Raw genomic sequence first — 15,800 nt, 5'->3', positions numbered from 1 at the left:
TTGGAATGTCCACAGGTTGTCCAGTAAGAACAATTAATGATGATGTTAACAAATAATTATTTATTATAACATAACCAAGCAGAAATGTCCTAATTAACAGTTATACAGTTTATGCCTGTGTACAGGTACATTTGACAATGTATGTGAGGTTTCTGTAATAATAATAATTAAACATTTTATTTATATAGCGCCTTTCCCATGCTCAAAGGACTTTGGTGAACAAAACGAGAACAGTTATCGGATTTCCTTGCATATACATTCTTGGTGTATGAAATACTGAAAATACGACTGGAAAAGCTCCCTGAGATCTTGAGAACAGCAATAATAAACAACCTGCTGGATTATATTCCAGGACATAAAATGTATGACACGGGATATGAGGAGATGACTTAAGATTTGCACCTTAATAATAGAAATTCAATGAAGCTCTTAGGACTGCCATCATGCACGTGCACTTGGGTGGCAGGTCAAGGGCTCCGGTGATAGCAGTTACCCACCGAACCAGGGGTTGGCGCTATGGTCCAATGCCTTCTCTCTTCCTCTCGCGGACTGACCGCCACCACTGACATCACTTCACTGCCTGCCCACCTGGACAACAGCCCTTATAAATCAGGGGCCTGCCTTTTCAGTTTAGTTCTGTGTTGGACTCACATCTGCAAAGATGTTACTTGTATCTCTATCAAAAGATTTGTTTTTTTGCCGCACATCATACAGGGTCATGATTTTCCATTTTTCCATCTCCTGAGCGTGGAGTCTGAGAGTCTGGGCTTGCGAGTGTCCTGATAAAAACCAAGATCCAGGCCTTTAATGACCTCTTGGGCATGGCCATCAGCAGTGTGTCTGTCTGTGGGGAGAGTGTCGACCTCGTTGAGAGGTTTACTTACCTCGGCAATGACATTCATGTCTCTGGTGACTCTTCCTATGAAGTCAGTAGATGGATTGGGAGAGCATGGGGTGGTCATGAGGTCGCTGGAAAGGAGTGTGTGGCGCTCCTGATATCTCTGCAAAAGGACGAAGGACCAAGTCTTTAGAGTCCTGGTGCTTCCTGTCTTGCTATATGGTTGTGAGACATGGACGCTATCAAGTGACCTGAGATGAAGACTGGACTCCTTTGGTTCTGTGTCTCTTTGGAGAATCCTTGGGTACCGTTGGTTTGACTTTGTATTGAATGAGTGGTTGCTCATGGAGTCCCGAATGAGGCACAAAACCTGTATTGTGAAGGAGCGTCAGTTACGGCACTATAGCCATGTGGCGTAATTCCCCGAGGGTGATCCTCATTGTTGAGGACCTGAGTGGCTGGACCAGGCCGTGGGGATGCCCACTTAACACCTGGCTGTGGCAGATAGAGGGTCATTTCCGGAGGGTGGGACTGGACCACATGTCTGCCTGGGGGACTGCCAACCAGGATCCTGAGTTGTTTCATTATGTGATGGGGGTGGCAATGCGGTGTACCAGTGCCATCTCCTCTTATACATATTACAAATTTTTTCTGAGATGCCTGCTGTGCCAGCCCACTAACCGCTGTCTTTGTTCCCCCTCAAGACACCTGCTCTGCTGCAAACGAAGACCTGTCCTCCCTGCTGAAGGCCATCACACGAGGCTACGAGAAGAGATTCCGGCCCGTCAAGGACTGGCGCTCTCCAGTCACCGTCTACCTGGACTTGGCCCTGCACTCCATCATCGATCTGGTAATGGCTGCCTCAGACGATCATGGGCATGGCTAGTTAGTCTGTCTACTTGTAAATCTCATTCTCATGTTGCTCAACGCAATAAGGAGACTGGGATCTGCATCCCATGTTCACTCTGGTTTTCTCCCACATACCAAAACACGCAGGTTAGTGTGGACTGGCATTGTTAAACTGGCCCCTGATGTGTTCACCTGTCATGGTCTGCAACCTTCTATGGGAGTTGTTCTGCCTTGTGCCCAATTTTTGTTAGGATAGCCTCCCTGGTCAAGATAAGCAAGTTAGGAAAATGGATGGCTGCTGCCAGTCACTAGCTCCCTCTGACAGGATGACCAAAGCCCAGGTGAAGCCCTTTCAGGCTTGTGTGCATCGACTGGCGCCAGCATTCACGCCTCATCTCTGTTCTTTGTGTTTCTGTAGCAGGACAAGGAGGAGAAGGTCTCCCTACAGCTCTTCTTCACTGAGGTGGGTTCTTTGTGCATTTGCTTCATTCAAGAAGAAATTGTAGTGGTGGAGGACCCCGTGTGAGTGAGCACGACTAGTAACAGTAGTAATACGAGCTCAGTCCAGCACCCTCTCGTTAGAACAGTAGGCGGTGTTTAGGGTCTCGGGGGTCTTGGCAGGCATTTCCTCATCACATGCCCATAGCCCCCTTTTTTTTGAAGAAGAATAATAAGACAGCATTGCATAGAATTCTTCACCAAGTGAGCAGAGCCAAGGAGCTCCACTCTTACCTGAAGGCAGATGAAGGTGTCGTCATCGTGATAGCCGTGTTATTTTGGTCGTACTTATTTGTGTGTTTTCTTCATGCCATTGAGTGTGATTTTTATTTAATTTCTTGAGTAAAAGGGGATGGATGGGTTGGCACCCCAAAAATAGACCACAATAGATCACTAGAAATCAAATGATATGATAGTATATGATCTGCGGTGGGCTGGCGCCCTGCCCGGGGTTTGTTCCTGTCTTGTGCCCTGTGTTAGCTGGGATTGGCTCTAGCAGACCCCCGTGACCCTGTAGTAAGGATATAGCGGGTTGGATAATGGATGGATGGATAGTATATGATATGCAAAATTATAAGGTAGATACGCACGCCCCACTCCCTGGTTTCAGAAGGCTCATGTTGAGAATTTCTGTTTTTTGTCTTCCCACAGAGATGGCAGGATGAGAACCTGGTGTGGGACCCCCCTCAGTGTGATGACCTGACTCACTTCACATTGCCAGCTGCTAGCGTCTGGACTCCAGACATCTCACTCAGCGAGCTGTAAGTCGGTCCAAACCTCCTTCTGCTCTTCTTGTAGCTGCAGTAGTTAAGATGGAACAGAAAATTCCAGAAAATATTTGAGCTGAGAGAGGTGGTGGGGGTGGGGCTGTTAGATGGGTGGCACTGCACACCCCATCACACTGATTAATGGCAAGCGCACAGCGGCTGCCGTTCACCGTTTTGGGTATTGGGGGTACCAAACATGCCCTATGGTGGGTGGGCAGCAATAAAGCACACTGGGACAGGTAGACGGCAGCTTAAACATGCTGACTGCCGGATGGCACTTTGATAGCAGAGGCCTTCTCTATGCTCCCAAGGTCACTTTGTGTCGTACCATTGGAGATTCGGTGACAAGCGATGACAATGCAAGCAGAAGAAAGCCAGCTGGTGTGGACAGATCAGGTACACTGCACTTTCCAGCACATTCACAAAAGATGATTTCGTCTTTAAGCCAGAAGAGAACATGAAACACATTTCTGTATCTTGATATAAAATTTGAGAAACCCTGCTGGGGCGGACTCTGGGCACACACGACACTGAACTGGACTTCACGTGTGAGAATTCTATGTTGTCATAATTATAATATTCTTCTACCCTACACCCAATAACCTTAAACTATATATAAGATGGATCAAAACTTGTATGAACATCTCTTAGCATGAAAATGTGATACATGAAAAAGCCAAGTTAGGACTTCCACTTACGTTAACCTTCAAGCTCTAAACTACCGAGTATTAAAAATGATGCCATGACTCGACTTACAGAATCACAACAGCATGCCCACAATCCTACTTTACCCAAGTCAGTGGCACAGTCTGGAGAGACAGCCAGTCCACTACAGGGTCCACTCATCCCCACACCAACACAGGGCTCCCATTTAGAATGGTCACTTTAGACAACTTAGCACGGCTTCGGCAAATTAGGAGTACAAAGGGAGAAATCAAACAGATAGGAAAAAATCACGCAAACCTCACGCGGGCAGAGGGATTCAAACCCAAGATCTGCAAGGTGGCAGGACTGTGCAGTGTGTGGCATGTCAAGAATTAAAAAAACAAAACAAAAAACACTAACCTCAATTATTACTAATGGCTTCTTCTGAAGACAGACAGACAGACATGTAAGGCACTGTATGATAGATAATAATAATAATAATACATTTTATTTATATAGCACCTTTCCCATGCTCAAGGCGCTTCACAGAGTCTTAGAAAAAACATCAGGGTATATGTAACATTGGATACAAATGCTTTCCTGAATAGAACAATGAAACAGATAACAAAGCAATAAATAGAAGCAAGGACAATAAACCAGAGTAAAATACTAAATTTAATACTAAAAGAAAAACTTAACAAATAACCTAATTTGTTGTAAAACAGACACACAAATTATCCTGAGCACCTGGATAGAGAGATAAACTGAGAGAAGGGTAATAAAGTCAAGTAGAGCTAAAAGCCTTCCTGACCAGATGAGTTTTGAGTTGTTCTTTAAAACAATTCATGGAGTCAGCTGACCTGATTAATTTCGGTAGGTCATTCCAGAGTCTGGGCGCTATACAGCTGAAGGCCCTGTCACCCATGGAGTGTAGATTAGTGAGGGGCACAACAAGATGGCCAGAATCAGAGGACCTTAGTGGGCGGGCAGGAACATAGTGATGGAGAAGGTCACTGATGTAATTTGGTGCGAGGTTATTTAAGGCTTTGTAGGTTATTAGTAGGATTTTATATTCGATTCTGTAGGACACAGGGAGCCAGTGGAGACGGAGCAGGATGGGTGTGATGTGCTCGCTGCTGCTGGTTCGAGTAAGGACTCTTGCAGCTGAGTTTTGAATAAGCTGGAGCTGTGATATAAGATTAGAAGGGGCACCTGCCAGTAGGGAATTACAATAATTGATGCGGGATGTGATAAAAGCATGGACAAGTTTCTCAGCATTAGAGAAGGAGAGGAAGGAGCGAACACGGGATATGTTACGGAGGTGAAAGTAAGAAAGTTTCTTAATGTGATTTATGTGGGCGGAATAAGAGAGGGAGGAATCAAAAATGACACCAAGATTCTTTGCATCAGAAGAAGGTCTGATGAGATCACCGTCAAGATGGACTGAGAAGGAGCTCATTTTATTAAGTTGCATTTTAGTCCCAATTTGCAGGAGTTTTGTTGCAATTTAATTTTAAAGAGTTCTGTTCCATCCAAGTTTTAATTTCACCGAGGCAAGTTGTGAGCTGAGAAAGCCCTGATGAAGTTCCACTTTTAACATTGAAGTAGAGTTGAGTGTCATCTGCATAAAAATGATAACCCAGACCAAAGCTACAAATAATATGGCCAAGGAGAAGCATATAAATACAGAAGAGAAGTGGGCCGAGGACAGAGCCCTGAGGAGCTCCTTGTGTGACTGGCGCTGAGTTGGATCTGCTGTTGCCAAAACTAACAAACTCTTACCTATCAGTCAGATAGGACTTGAACCACTGGAGGGCAGTGCCAGAGATACCCAGCATGTTCTCCATTCTGGACAGTAGAATGTCATGTCTGACCTGAGTGTCAAATGCTGCACTGAGGTCTAACAGAATTAATATGCTGGTTTGTCCAGAGTCTGCTGCCATAAGCAAATCACTGGCTACCCGTAGCAGAGCAGTTTCACAGCTGTGTTGTGCCCTGAAACCACACTGAAAGGGTTCCACCAAGTTATTAGAGGTTAAGTAATTGGTGAGCTGGGAGGCTACAACACGCTCAAGAACTTTTGACAGAAAAGGTAAGTGGGAAATAGGCTGAAAATTGTCAGCATCACGACCAGACTTTTTTAACACTGGGGCTACAGAAGTGATTTGAAAAGTGAGTGGTGCAAACCCAGTGTCGAGGGATGAGTTTATTACTGTTGTAACAGTCGGGATTATGGCATGACGGCAGGATTTAAGTAGTGTGGTGGGGATCGGGTCCAGTACACAAGTAGTCGGCCTCATCTTACAAAGCAGGTTATTAACAAATGCAGATGTGACTGGTGAGAACTTAGAGAAGGAACTGGATGGAGTGGGAAAACAGGGAGAGATATAAACAGATGATGTATTTATGTTAGTTGAATTATTTAGATCTTTAATTTTGTTACGGAAAAAGTGGAGGAATTTTTCACAGACTTCAGTAGAGGGGGTAGTTGGACCAGATGCGGGTTCGAGTAGTTTATTAACTACAGAAATCAAAATCCTTGGGTTATTGTGGCCACTTTCTCTTATTCTGCTGTAATGGGTGTTCTTGGCAGCGGTTAGTGCTTCTCTGTAAGCTCTTTGGTGGTCAGAGAAAGCCTGGATGTGCACGGTGAGGCCAGACTTAAGTGACATTCTCTCAAGGCGTCGGCCAGCTGCTTTCATAGATCGCAATTCTGAGTTATACCAAGGAGCTGAACATTTAAAGGAAACCTCCTTATGTTTTAAAGGAGCTGTTTTATCTAATGCTGAATGAAGGGCTGAGTTATAGTGGTCAACAAGACTATCTAATGTTGATGGAAGAAGGGCTGAGTTATAGTGGTCAACAAGACTATCTAGTGTTGACGGAATAGGAGAAGGCAGTAAAAGATCAGAAATGGATCCAGAAAGGATAGAGGGACAGACATTTTTAAGGTTTCGGAAAGAAATCTGACATTTACAGGTAAGAGGTGGGAGAGGTAATGAGACAGTGAAAAATACTGCTTTATGGTCAGAGAGTCCCAAATCAGTGCTATAAATGTTGGCAACAGATAGTCTAGAAGTGCAGATCAGGTCCAATATATGACCACCAGAGTGGGTGGGAAAATCAACATGTTGTGTCAAGTCAAAACAGTCCAGTGCGGATAGGAATTCATTTCTCAGTTTAGACGTGGGGATGTCAATATGGATGTTGAAATTGCCGAGAAGAATGACTCTCTGGGAAAAGGAACATAAGTGGGTTAATAATTCAGTCATATCAGATGAAAAAGACGCATTGTATTTCGGGGGACGACAGACAACAAAAAGTGAGACAGGACCTGATTTTGTTATTAGCTTAAGAGCCAGACACTCAAAAGACAATGGACCGTCAATGGGGATTCTTTTGATGTTTAACTTTGATTTAGCAATTACTGCGATTCCTCCGCCTTGTCTTGAGCTGCGAGGCTCCCTGAAGTGAATGTATCTGGGTGGGGTCACTCCTGTGACAGATGTAAAATCAGTTGGTTTTTGCCAAGTTTCTGTTAAGCATAGCAAGTCAAGGTTTGAGTCTGTAATGATTTGTGATAGCACCAGCGCTTAGCCATTAAGAGATCTTGAGTTAAGCAATGCGATATTAGCTGATGTGGGTTCGTTGTGCACAGATCCATGACCAGAGTTTATTTTGACATATTACAGATTTGGCACACTGACATTCCTATTTCCAAAGCCATGAGTAGGACGGCATATTCCTGAGCAAATGATCAGATAGAGAAAGGCACTATACAATTACAGATAGATAGTGAAAGGCACTATAAATTATAGATCGATCGATCAATCTGTAAGGCACTATATAACAGTCTGCTCTGCTGCACTCCTGTTTGCTGTGTTAATATGGTGGAGTTACAGTTTTTACAGACCTTTGACTTTTCCTAAAGCCCCTTGTGTCCATTTCAGGGTAGGTGAAGAGAACACTGAGCCAGCCTCATACATCTCTGTGGGACCGGCGGGATGGCTGCAGCGTGTCAGGCAGCTCGTGGTGGTGGTCCGCTGTAACCTGGCCATGTTTAAGTTTCCTTTTGATGTCCAAAGATGTAATCTCACCTTCAGGCCAAACCTCCATGCTGGTAAGTTAGAACATCAAGAATGAATTTGAGTTTGTAGCTGTCTGTCTGTCTGTCATGGCAGTGTGATAACAAGAAGTCGTCGAGTGGACTCCGCAGTGAGCTGTACAGATGGAGGTCTTCAGTGACGATACAGGCTAGTGACAAAGGAGAAGGACAAACAGGCAGTGACTGGATGTCATTTAACTCCTACTCCTCCTTCTTCTAATGCTTTTCCCATGTTCATATGGGGTCACCATATTTGACCAGCCTCTTCCACTCTCATCTGTGGTACACTTCCTTGCCCGATACCCCTTTTTGCTTTAGAGACCCCTACTCACAGTCCATCCACTTTCTCTTTGGTTCCCTGTCCCGACACCTCCATATCCAGGATTCTTCTTCCCCTCACATTTTCTTGACATGTCCGCTGCATTCCAGTATTTTCTTTGAGATTTCCCCAGCTTTCCTGTAGCTCTCATTCCCTCATTCTTGATCTTATTCCACGCATCCAGGTTTCTGATTCATACAATAATTATTGGTCTGACCACAGTTTTATAAACCTTACCCTTCATGGATTCTTCAGTCACATAACACTCTCGATAACATTTCCCCATTTGTTTTCCAACCTGATTGCATTCTGAGATTTATTTCTAGATCTAGCTGTCCAACCTGCTATTGATGGTGTGAGATATTTAAAGTTTTCCACCATTTAAAACATGAAAGTTACCTTCTCCATCTTGTTCTCAGTTTATCTCACTGGGAATTTTTTTGAGCGAAGGGCGCTCAGCAGCCTCCTATCAATTATCAATTATCAATTATGGAGAATCCACTGCATCCACTTAATAGTATTATCTCCAGACAGAATAGCACTGTCACTGTCCTGCTCCACTGACAGATTGAGGAGATCGTTTCTCCCCCAAACTATGCGACTCTTTAATTCCACCCAGAGGGGTAAACGTTAACATTCAACATTATACATAGTTATTGTCTGTTTTTCTGTTTTTCACCTGCATTGTTATCATTCTTTAATTTAATATTATTTATTGTATCAGTATGCTGCTGCTGAAGAATGTGAATTTCCCATTGGGAAAAAAGTATCTATCTATCTATCTATCTATCTATCTATCTATCTAAACGTTTCTTGTGTTTTGCTGCCCTCTAGCGGAAGATGTGCGTCTCGCCCCTGAGAGCCGAGCGTCTATGGCGTTCCACGACAGCCCCACGTATACGAGTCACGGCCAGTGGCAGCTGCACTCTCTGCTCAATTACAGTTTCAGCGAGAAGCTTTACAACAGGACGTACTCCATGGTCGCCTTTGAGGTACCCACGCGGCTGTGACAACTGAGGATTTGCCCATCTCTTTCTCTCTCTCTCTCACGAGCTGTGCCTTTTCCTTTTAGGTGACCATGGCCCGCTGCCCCACATTCTATGTGATCCACCTGATTGTGCCAAGCGGCTTTGTGATGCTCATCGATGTTTTCGGCTTCGCCATTCCTGCGGACACCGGAGAACGAGTCTCCTTCAAAATAACCCTCCTCTTCGGGTACACGGTCTTCCTGGTCCTGGTCAACGATCTCCTGCCGCCATTTCGAGATGCCACTCCGGTGCTGGGTACGACGAGCGCGTGGGCGAGGTGCCAGTTTGCAAACCAGCCGCACTTAACCCCCAATGCTGCTGACGTAAATTTACGCTTGTATTTTTCCTTCATTCTCTGACTTGGCATCGGGTGACATGGGACAATACGCATGGCAGCCCCTTTGACCCTCCGCTGTTTTAACCGCTTGGCATTTGGGAGAGTAAAACGACACATTTAATGAGGCTCCCGCACGTGTTCATGGGGTGGTCCCAGTCTCAAACTTATGGGGGCCCTGAAGTGCAGTGCACAAAATCAAGCAAAACAAATAAAAAAAATACCGAAACAAATGGAAAACTAAATTTAACACAAATTAATACAGAACAACAAATCAGAAGCAACTAATGTCAAAGGTGCTGCACACAAACAAAGCCACGACTGTGCAAACACACTTGGAAACAAAAACAAAGAGAACAGCGCTTACCAATTTCGAAATTTAATATAAATTCGCTTGTCTTTTTTTAGTATATATATATATATATATATATATATATATATATAATATATATATATATATATATATATATATACCCTGACAGAAAACAACGTTTACTTAATTCTTAATTACTTAATTTCATCCATCCATCCATTTTCCAACCCGCTGAATCCGAACACAGGGTCACGGGAGTCTGCTGGAGCCAATTCCAGCTAACACGGGCACAAGGCAGGAACCAATCCCGGGCAGGGTGCCAACCCACCGCAGTTACTTAATTTCACCATTTCTAAAAACTTTAGCAGCCGGAAGACGCGCTGTCAAAGTCCTGCGTCCGTGTCCCGGAAGAGGCGAGGCCTTCGTCCAGAAGTGGGGGCGTGGTCAGAGATCTTCCGTGCCTTAAGTTGCCTTAACTGCGCGGGAGTGAAGTGTAGGTTTTTCTTCGGTGCTGCCGTGTCATATTCCGTTACAACGATGTGCTCGGGACTAAAAAAACACAATTCGTTTTAACTGGGATTTCGTCATAATGGGACTGGAACATAGTGCGGTATTTCGGCATGTAGTGTTGACAAAGCGGACTGCGGAATTGTGAAGTAGATTGCCTGCATCAATTTATGACGGTGCCGCATGATCCTAATGAATTGACCGTCTGTCTTTGGCTGCCGTGTGTTCTTTCGTTAGTCACCCTTTTTTAACCTGGAAAAGATTTACATAAAAATACGACAACAATTTCGATGAATTATTCATAAATATGGATCATTTGCTGTATAAAATTTACGCACACAAAATTCAAAGACGCATTTAAATGCAAGAAGTTAAAAACGATCATGGCGTGCAATTGTTCATAGTCCGTGCAGGTTCAAGGTTATTTTGGTTATTAGTGCGCCAAACGACTGTTCAGTCAACTTCGGTGGCTAACCCGTGCGGCACGGTTTTTCACCCCTTTATGAACTACGGCCTTGGCGATTGCCTAATTCACCTTAATGGTGGCGCCGGACCATGAATCATAGGGTGACATCTCGTCGAATTTATGAAACACGTTGAAAACTGGCTGAGTAGCCATAAACACGAGGGAAGCTCAGCGGTCAGAACTTTTGCTGAAGGGGCGAGTCAGACATGAATGTTCAGTGTGCTTAGCGAAATTCTACTCCACCTGGAGAAACGTGGAAACAAGCGATACTCTAACTGCGCTGGACCCCTAAAGCTCCGCAAGGACATTCGAAGTCCAATTTGATTGACACTGTTCCCGTCACAAGATACTCCCAGAATCCCTCCGGTCTCGAGGAGCGCTCCGCTACAAGAACTATGACGACCAAGTGACAGAAACGTGCAATCTAATTGGCTGTTAAGCGGAACTCCTGAATCGTGATTTTTGGGTCAAGTACTTAAGAAATAGGCGTGTTTTGCTGTTTTCTTATGAAAAGGTTGTAATGAATTTTGCAAATTTTTTAACATTAATTTTATAGAAAATTGGCCATGAATAAAAAAAAAAGGAATGGTCGTTGAAGTGGAGTTTATTGTAATGTAATTTGACCCATCAATACTGTATATTGACCTGATATTCTAAAGGGGTTTTCGCATTCCAAGTCCGTTTGGTTTGTTGTGAATTGGATGGGGCGACGGAACCGGGGGGTTAGTAGGCGGTAATTGATTTGTTACTTTACCATACCATACCATTTTTATTTGTTAAGCGCTTAAAAACACAGCATTACAACTGACCGAAGCGCTTGTTTAAGTTTCTCACTGCAAACGTCCAAGCAAACCAGGTATACCAATGAACACTGCGCAACCCCATCGTGGACTTCTTTCATTGGGCACTAAATATTCACCCCCCGGATAAAAATATATTGGAGGGTCGAAAATAATTGTGTTTGCGCACTGCTGCATTCTTCACACATTTTTTTTTTTATTTATTAAACATTAGCTGTGTGAGCAAAACACCTGCAAATAAGTAGACCATATTTAAAAGCGATGCGTTTCTATACATGCTGCCAAAACGGCTCGTTTGAAATAGCTGATCAAAAAGCCCAGCTCTGCAGCGGGCACACAAGGCTCTGTTTATGGCCATAGACGTGTCAGGTGAGCTCCGTGCGACTGGATTTAGTCCTCAGTACCTCTAATCACACGGCGTCTGTCATAACTCCTATACTGATTTGTTACTAATGTTCATTCTGGAATGTTTGATCGACATTATATGTCAGAGTTCCTGTGCCTCTTATCCGTCTCGCGCTTTCGTGGTGTACAATTTGGGCGCTTAATCGTCCTACTCATAGGTCACTGCTGCTCAATTCTCGTCACCTCTGTGTTTTGATTAACCCAATCAAAAGTGAATTTACACCTTTTTACTTTCTCGTATACGAAATTTAGGGAAAGTATTGTAATCGTCCAAAGATTCGATTTCGAGATTTTGATGAATCTTGATGTCTTACGCCTCCTTGAGTCCGAAAATACCATTTTTGGAATTCTGTCTGTGTGTGCGTGTGTGTATATAAACATGATAACCTGAGTACACTTTCACTTAGGTTAACCAAATTTTCCACAGAAGTGTTAGGTACAAAACATTGATTTCTATCAGCTTTTGGGCTATTTCCGTTAACCGGAAGTGGTACTTTACCTGAACACATACGCAACTTCTTTTATTCATGCAACTGCAGAGTCTGATTTATCCAACTTTACTTTTATAATAATTGTTCAATATATTATTAATTTGATTTGTTGTTGATGGTTCTTTAACGTACATAATATAAAAATATAATCATCGTCTTGTAGTTTACTCCTCAAATATCCATCCTTAATATCTGAGTATATGAGAAAGTCGAGGGGAGAGCACTCCCGACTTTTATTTTCTTTGTGCGCTTGGCTTGCTCCGTTTAGCTGATAATTGTACGAGTTGTTTTATGTGAATTGTGTCACATTTGTAACCTTGTGTGTATTTCTTTTTACCGTTTAATTTTTTTTTTTAATGCTCCTTATTAAACCTCTACTCGGTTGTGAATGAAATTCGGCAATGCCCGACCGCAGACGCTTAGCACGGACAATTTCACCCATAATGCACAGCAGTATTTCCGATCGGTCCCGTGTTGAGTCACATTCTTACCTCATGCGAACTCATCCAGTGTTCACTTGGTACCGCATCGAGACCACCCGTTCTGAAGGGTCCCAGCTTGGATCTTTTAACCCGCACCCAAGTGCGATAAACTTGCTCACAATTATGACCCGTACTTTCACGGAAAGCAGACCAGAGTAATACAAAAAATGCACCGAATCGAACTAGGAAAGAATTTGAGCCTTGGGGGGTGGGTTCGGATTGGGGGCGTCCTTGTGATCGGGAATGGGTAACTGTTCATTTTTCCCTTCTATACCTTTTAAGTGGCTATCGGCACATGCTTGCTGGACAGATGTGTGCTGAGCACCATCGCTTTTCAATGGCGAGCCATCACATCAGACCGTTCGGGTGGTTGTAAGTGTTGACACAGAAAGTTGATAACTGGAGCCAGTCCTGACAGATACAATAACCAGCAGCAACACCTCTTAAAGCAATGGCCGTTGAGCTGATTTAGTGTAAACTGATAAGCAAAGATGGCAGAAACTGGTGAGCATGGCACACTGGAATAGACGGAGGGCCTCAGGCTACAGATGCCTGGCATGATCCGAGTAAGGTACCAGTTGCACTTACCAGATTTAAATGATAAGAAATGCTGCGACTTCCCTGGAGTGCAGTGTCATTTTGCTGAAAAACATTGGTGCCAATCGCCCACTTGGATGTGCCAATGCACAGGGCGCTTCAAATGCGATAACACATTAATGGGAACTCCAATGTGCAAATGTGGTCTGTGATTTGCCCACTTCGAAATCAGCTGATGTGCGAGTCGCCCTTATATGCTTAGTTCTTCTAGCTGCCTGATTTACTGTATATCCTTTGTACTCAGTCATTCTTAAGGGTGTCCTCCGCAGGTATCTACTTCGTGGTCTGCATGGCCTTCCTGGTGCTCAGCGTAGCGCAGTCCGTGCTGCTGTTGGCTCTCGTGCGGCCGGACATCCAACACAAAGCCCCGCCCCTGCCCAGCCTAAGTCTCCGCCTCTTTCCCGATTGGAAGGCAAAGTGGACACCGAGAACAGAGGAGAGGAACACAAATGGTGAGAGTCACGAGAAATGAAAAGGGGGTCCTGCAAATGGAGTACCCGGCGCACCGACCCTTTTTCTTCTCCTCAGCATATTTAGGAACAAGAGGTCTGCACAGATATCTGGAAGCTGCCTTCGAGAAAAAGGGAGGAAATCCTGTGGGGGAAAGCCGACTGCTCGGAGCACTGCAGGACCTGGAAGCGGAGGTGCGAGAGGTCAGCGCTGAGCTGCAGGACCTGCTGCGCCGGAATGAGATGCGCCGAATGTGTCAGGAGCTCCTCGGGACCCTGGACGCCGCGTGCTTCTGCGTCTACCTCGTCCTCCTCGCGCTCTTCTTCCTGGCGCTCTCCGTCTTCTGGGGGACCGAGCAGTGACACTCCAATCACCCCCCCTGGTTCTGGGGCACGAGCTCGGAGACTTTGAATAATACTCTAAAGTTAATAAAATAAACACCCGCTTTTGTAATTGTTATTGAACAGCAACATTATCAGTGTTACATCTTACTGAAATTACACAAACCACGTTACTTTAGTGTTATTTTAACAATTTTACTACTATAAATCAATCTTATCGTGTCTTTCATACTATTTATTAATCCATTATAAAGTCCCTTTCATTTCTGTATATCTACAGCATATCCATCTACCCGTCTGTTTGTTATATAGTGCCTTGCATATCTGCCTGTCACTATTTGGCTACGTTTATATTGCCCGTCTTATCTATCTATCTATTATATAATTCCTTTAATATGTATCTATCAATCATATAGCGCTTTTCATTTCTAGCTGTCATCACCTGTTAGCTATGCATATAGTGCCTTTAACATCAATGCATCTTCTTTATTTAGCTTCTCTAATTCTAACATAGTGCCTTTCATATCTATGGTTCTGTTTTATAGCGCCTTTTATAACTGTCGAGTGGCTTTCATTTCTACACATTATATCAATCTATTCGTGTATAGTGCCTTTCACGTCGGTCTGTCATTAATCAAACCTTAGTAATGTGTTTTAGGTCATGTCTTATCTTTCATCACCTGTTAGCAATGTTTATAGTGCCTTTCGCATCTGTCTCTGTCTCAATCACTCATCACCTGTTAGCTATAATGCATTTTACATCTGTTTATCAATCAATCACTTGTTAGCTAGGTTTATAGCGCCTTTCACATCCATCACCGGTTAGCTAGGTTTATAGCGCCTTTCACATCCATCACCGGTTAGCTAGGTTTATAGCGCCTTTCACATCCATCACTGGTTAGCTAGGTTTATAGCGCCTTTCACATCCATCACTGGTTAGCTAGGTATATAGTGCTTTTCAGATTTATCTGTCTTTTCTATTAGGGTTCCCTGACTCTGACACAGTACCATTCATATCTATGAACCTTTTGTTTATAGTGCCTTTCATATTTATCTAAATCAATCTATATCTACTTCACAGGGGCAGATCTACTATGAAACTAATAAAACTTAAGCTTCTGGGCTCCAGCAGTAACTTTAGTTCACTTTGCCTAAAACTTCTGTGTATCTACTATAATATTATATATATATATATATATATATTATAGTGGAGCATGGCCTGGACACTGGCAGGCAGACATCATTGAAGGTCACCACACACGCTTTACTTACAGATACTATTTACAGTGAAGCCCACACAACCCCAATGCTTTCCCCAAAGTCCAGGCCTCTATGCACAATGATGCCTCCCTCTTCAGGCCGCCTCCTTTCCTCTCCTCTCCTCTCCTCTCCTCTCCTCCTCCGCGCCCGACTCAAGCCCCTTTTAAACGCACCCAGATGTGCTCCAGGTGCCTCCCGATTAGCCTCTGCCGGCACTCCCCAGTGTGGCGGAAGTACCGGATGCGCACCCGGAATCACTCCCGGTGTCTCTGGTCTTCTTCCCCCAACACTTCTGGGTGTGGCGG

General features: G+C 44.0%; 1 protein-coding gene across 1 annotated transcript; it reads left to right on the top strand.

The window, feature by feature from the left end:
- The first annotated feature begins 1,402 nt into the window (after positions 1-1,402).
- On the top strand, positions 1,403-14,334 carry LOC114651594 (5-hydroxytryptamine receptor 3A-like). Its single transcript, XM_028801424.2, has 8 exons — positions 1,403-1,688; positions 2,106-2,150; positions 2,837-2,946; positions 7,548-7,717; positions 8,856-9,013; positions 9,094-9,304; positions 13,714-13,896; positions 13,973-14,334. The coding sequence occupies exons 4-8, from the start codon at positions 7,654-7,656 to the stop codon at positions 14,254-14,256; spliced, it is 900 nt and encodes a 299-aa protein (XP_028657257.1). The 5' UTR covers positions 1,403-1,688; positions 2,106-2,150; positions 2,837-2,946; positions 7,548-7,653; the 3' UTR covers positions 14,257-14,334.
- The last annotated feature ends 1,466 nt before the right edge of the window (positions 14,335-15,800 follow it).

The sequence above is a fragment of the Erpetoichthys calabaricus genome, chromosome 5, assembly GCF_900747795.2.
Source record: "Erpetoichthys calabaricus chromosome 5, fErpCal1.3, whole genome shotgun sequence".
NCBI classification, from domain to species: Eukaryota; Metazoa; Chordata; class Cladistia; order Polypteriformes; family Polypteridae; genus Erpetoichthys; species Erpetoichthys calabaricus.
Note: the sequence above shows the minus strand (reverse complement) of the source record. Positions and strands in the feature narration are given on the sequence as shown.

Coding starts and splice junctions, on each gene's coding strand:
- LOC114651594 (XM_028801424.2), top strand. CDS start 7,654: ATGTTTAAGTTTCCTTTTGATGTCCAAAGATGTAATCTCACCTTCAGG. Junction 9,014..9,093: donor ACTCCATGGTCGCCTTTGAG/GTACCCACGCGG, acceptor TTTTCCTTTTAG/GTGACCATGGCCCGCTGCCC. Junction 13,897..13,972: donor AGAGGAGAGGAACACAAATG/GTGAGAGTCACG, acceptor TCTTCTCCTCAG/CATATTTAGGAACAAGAGGT.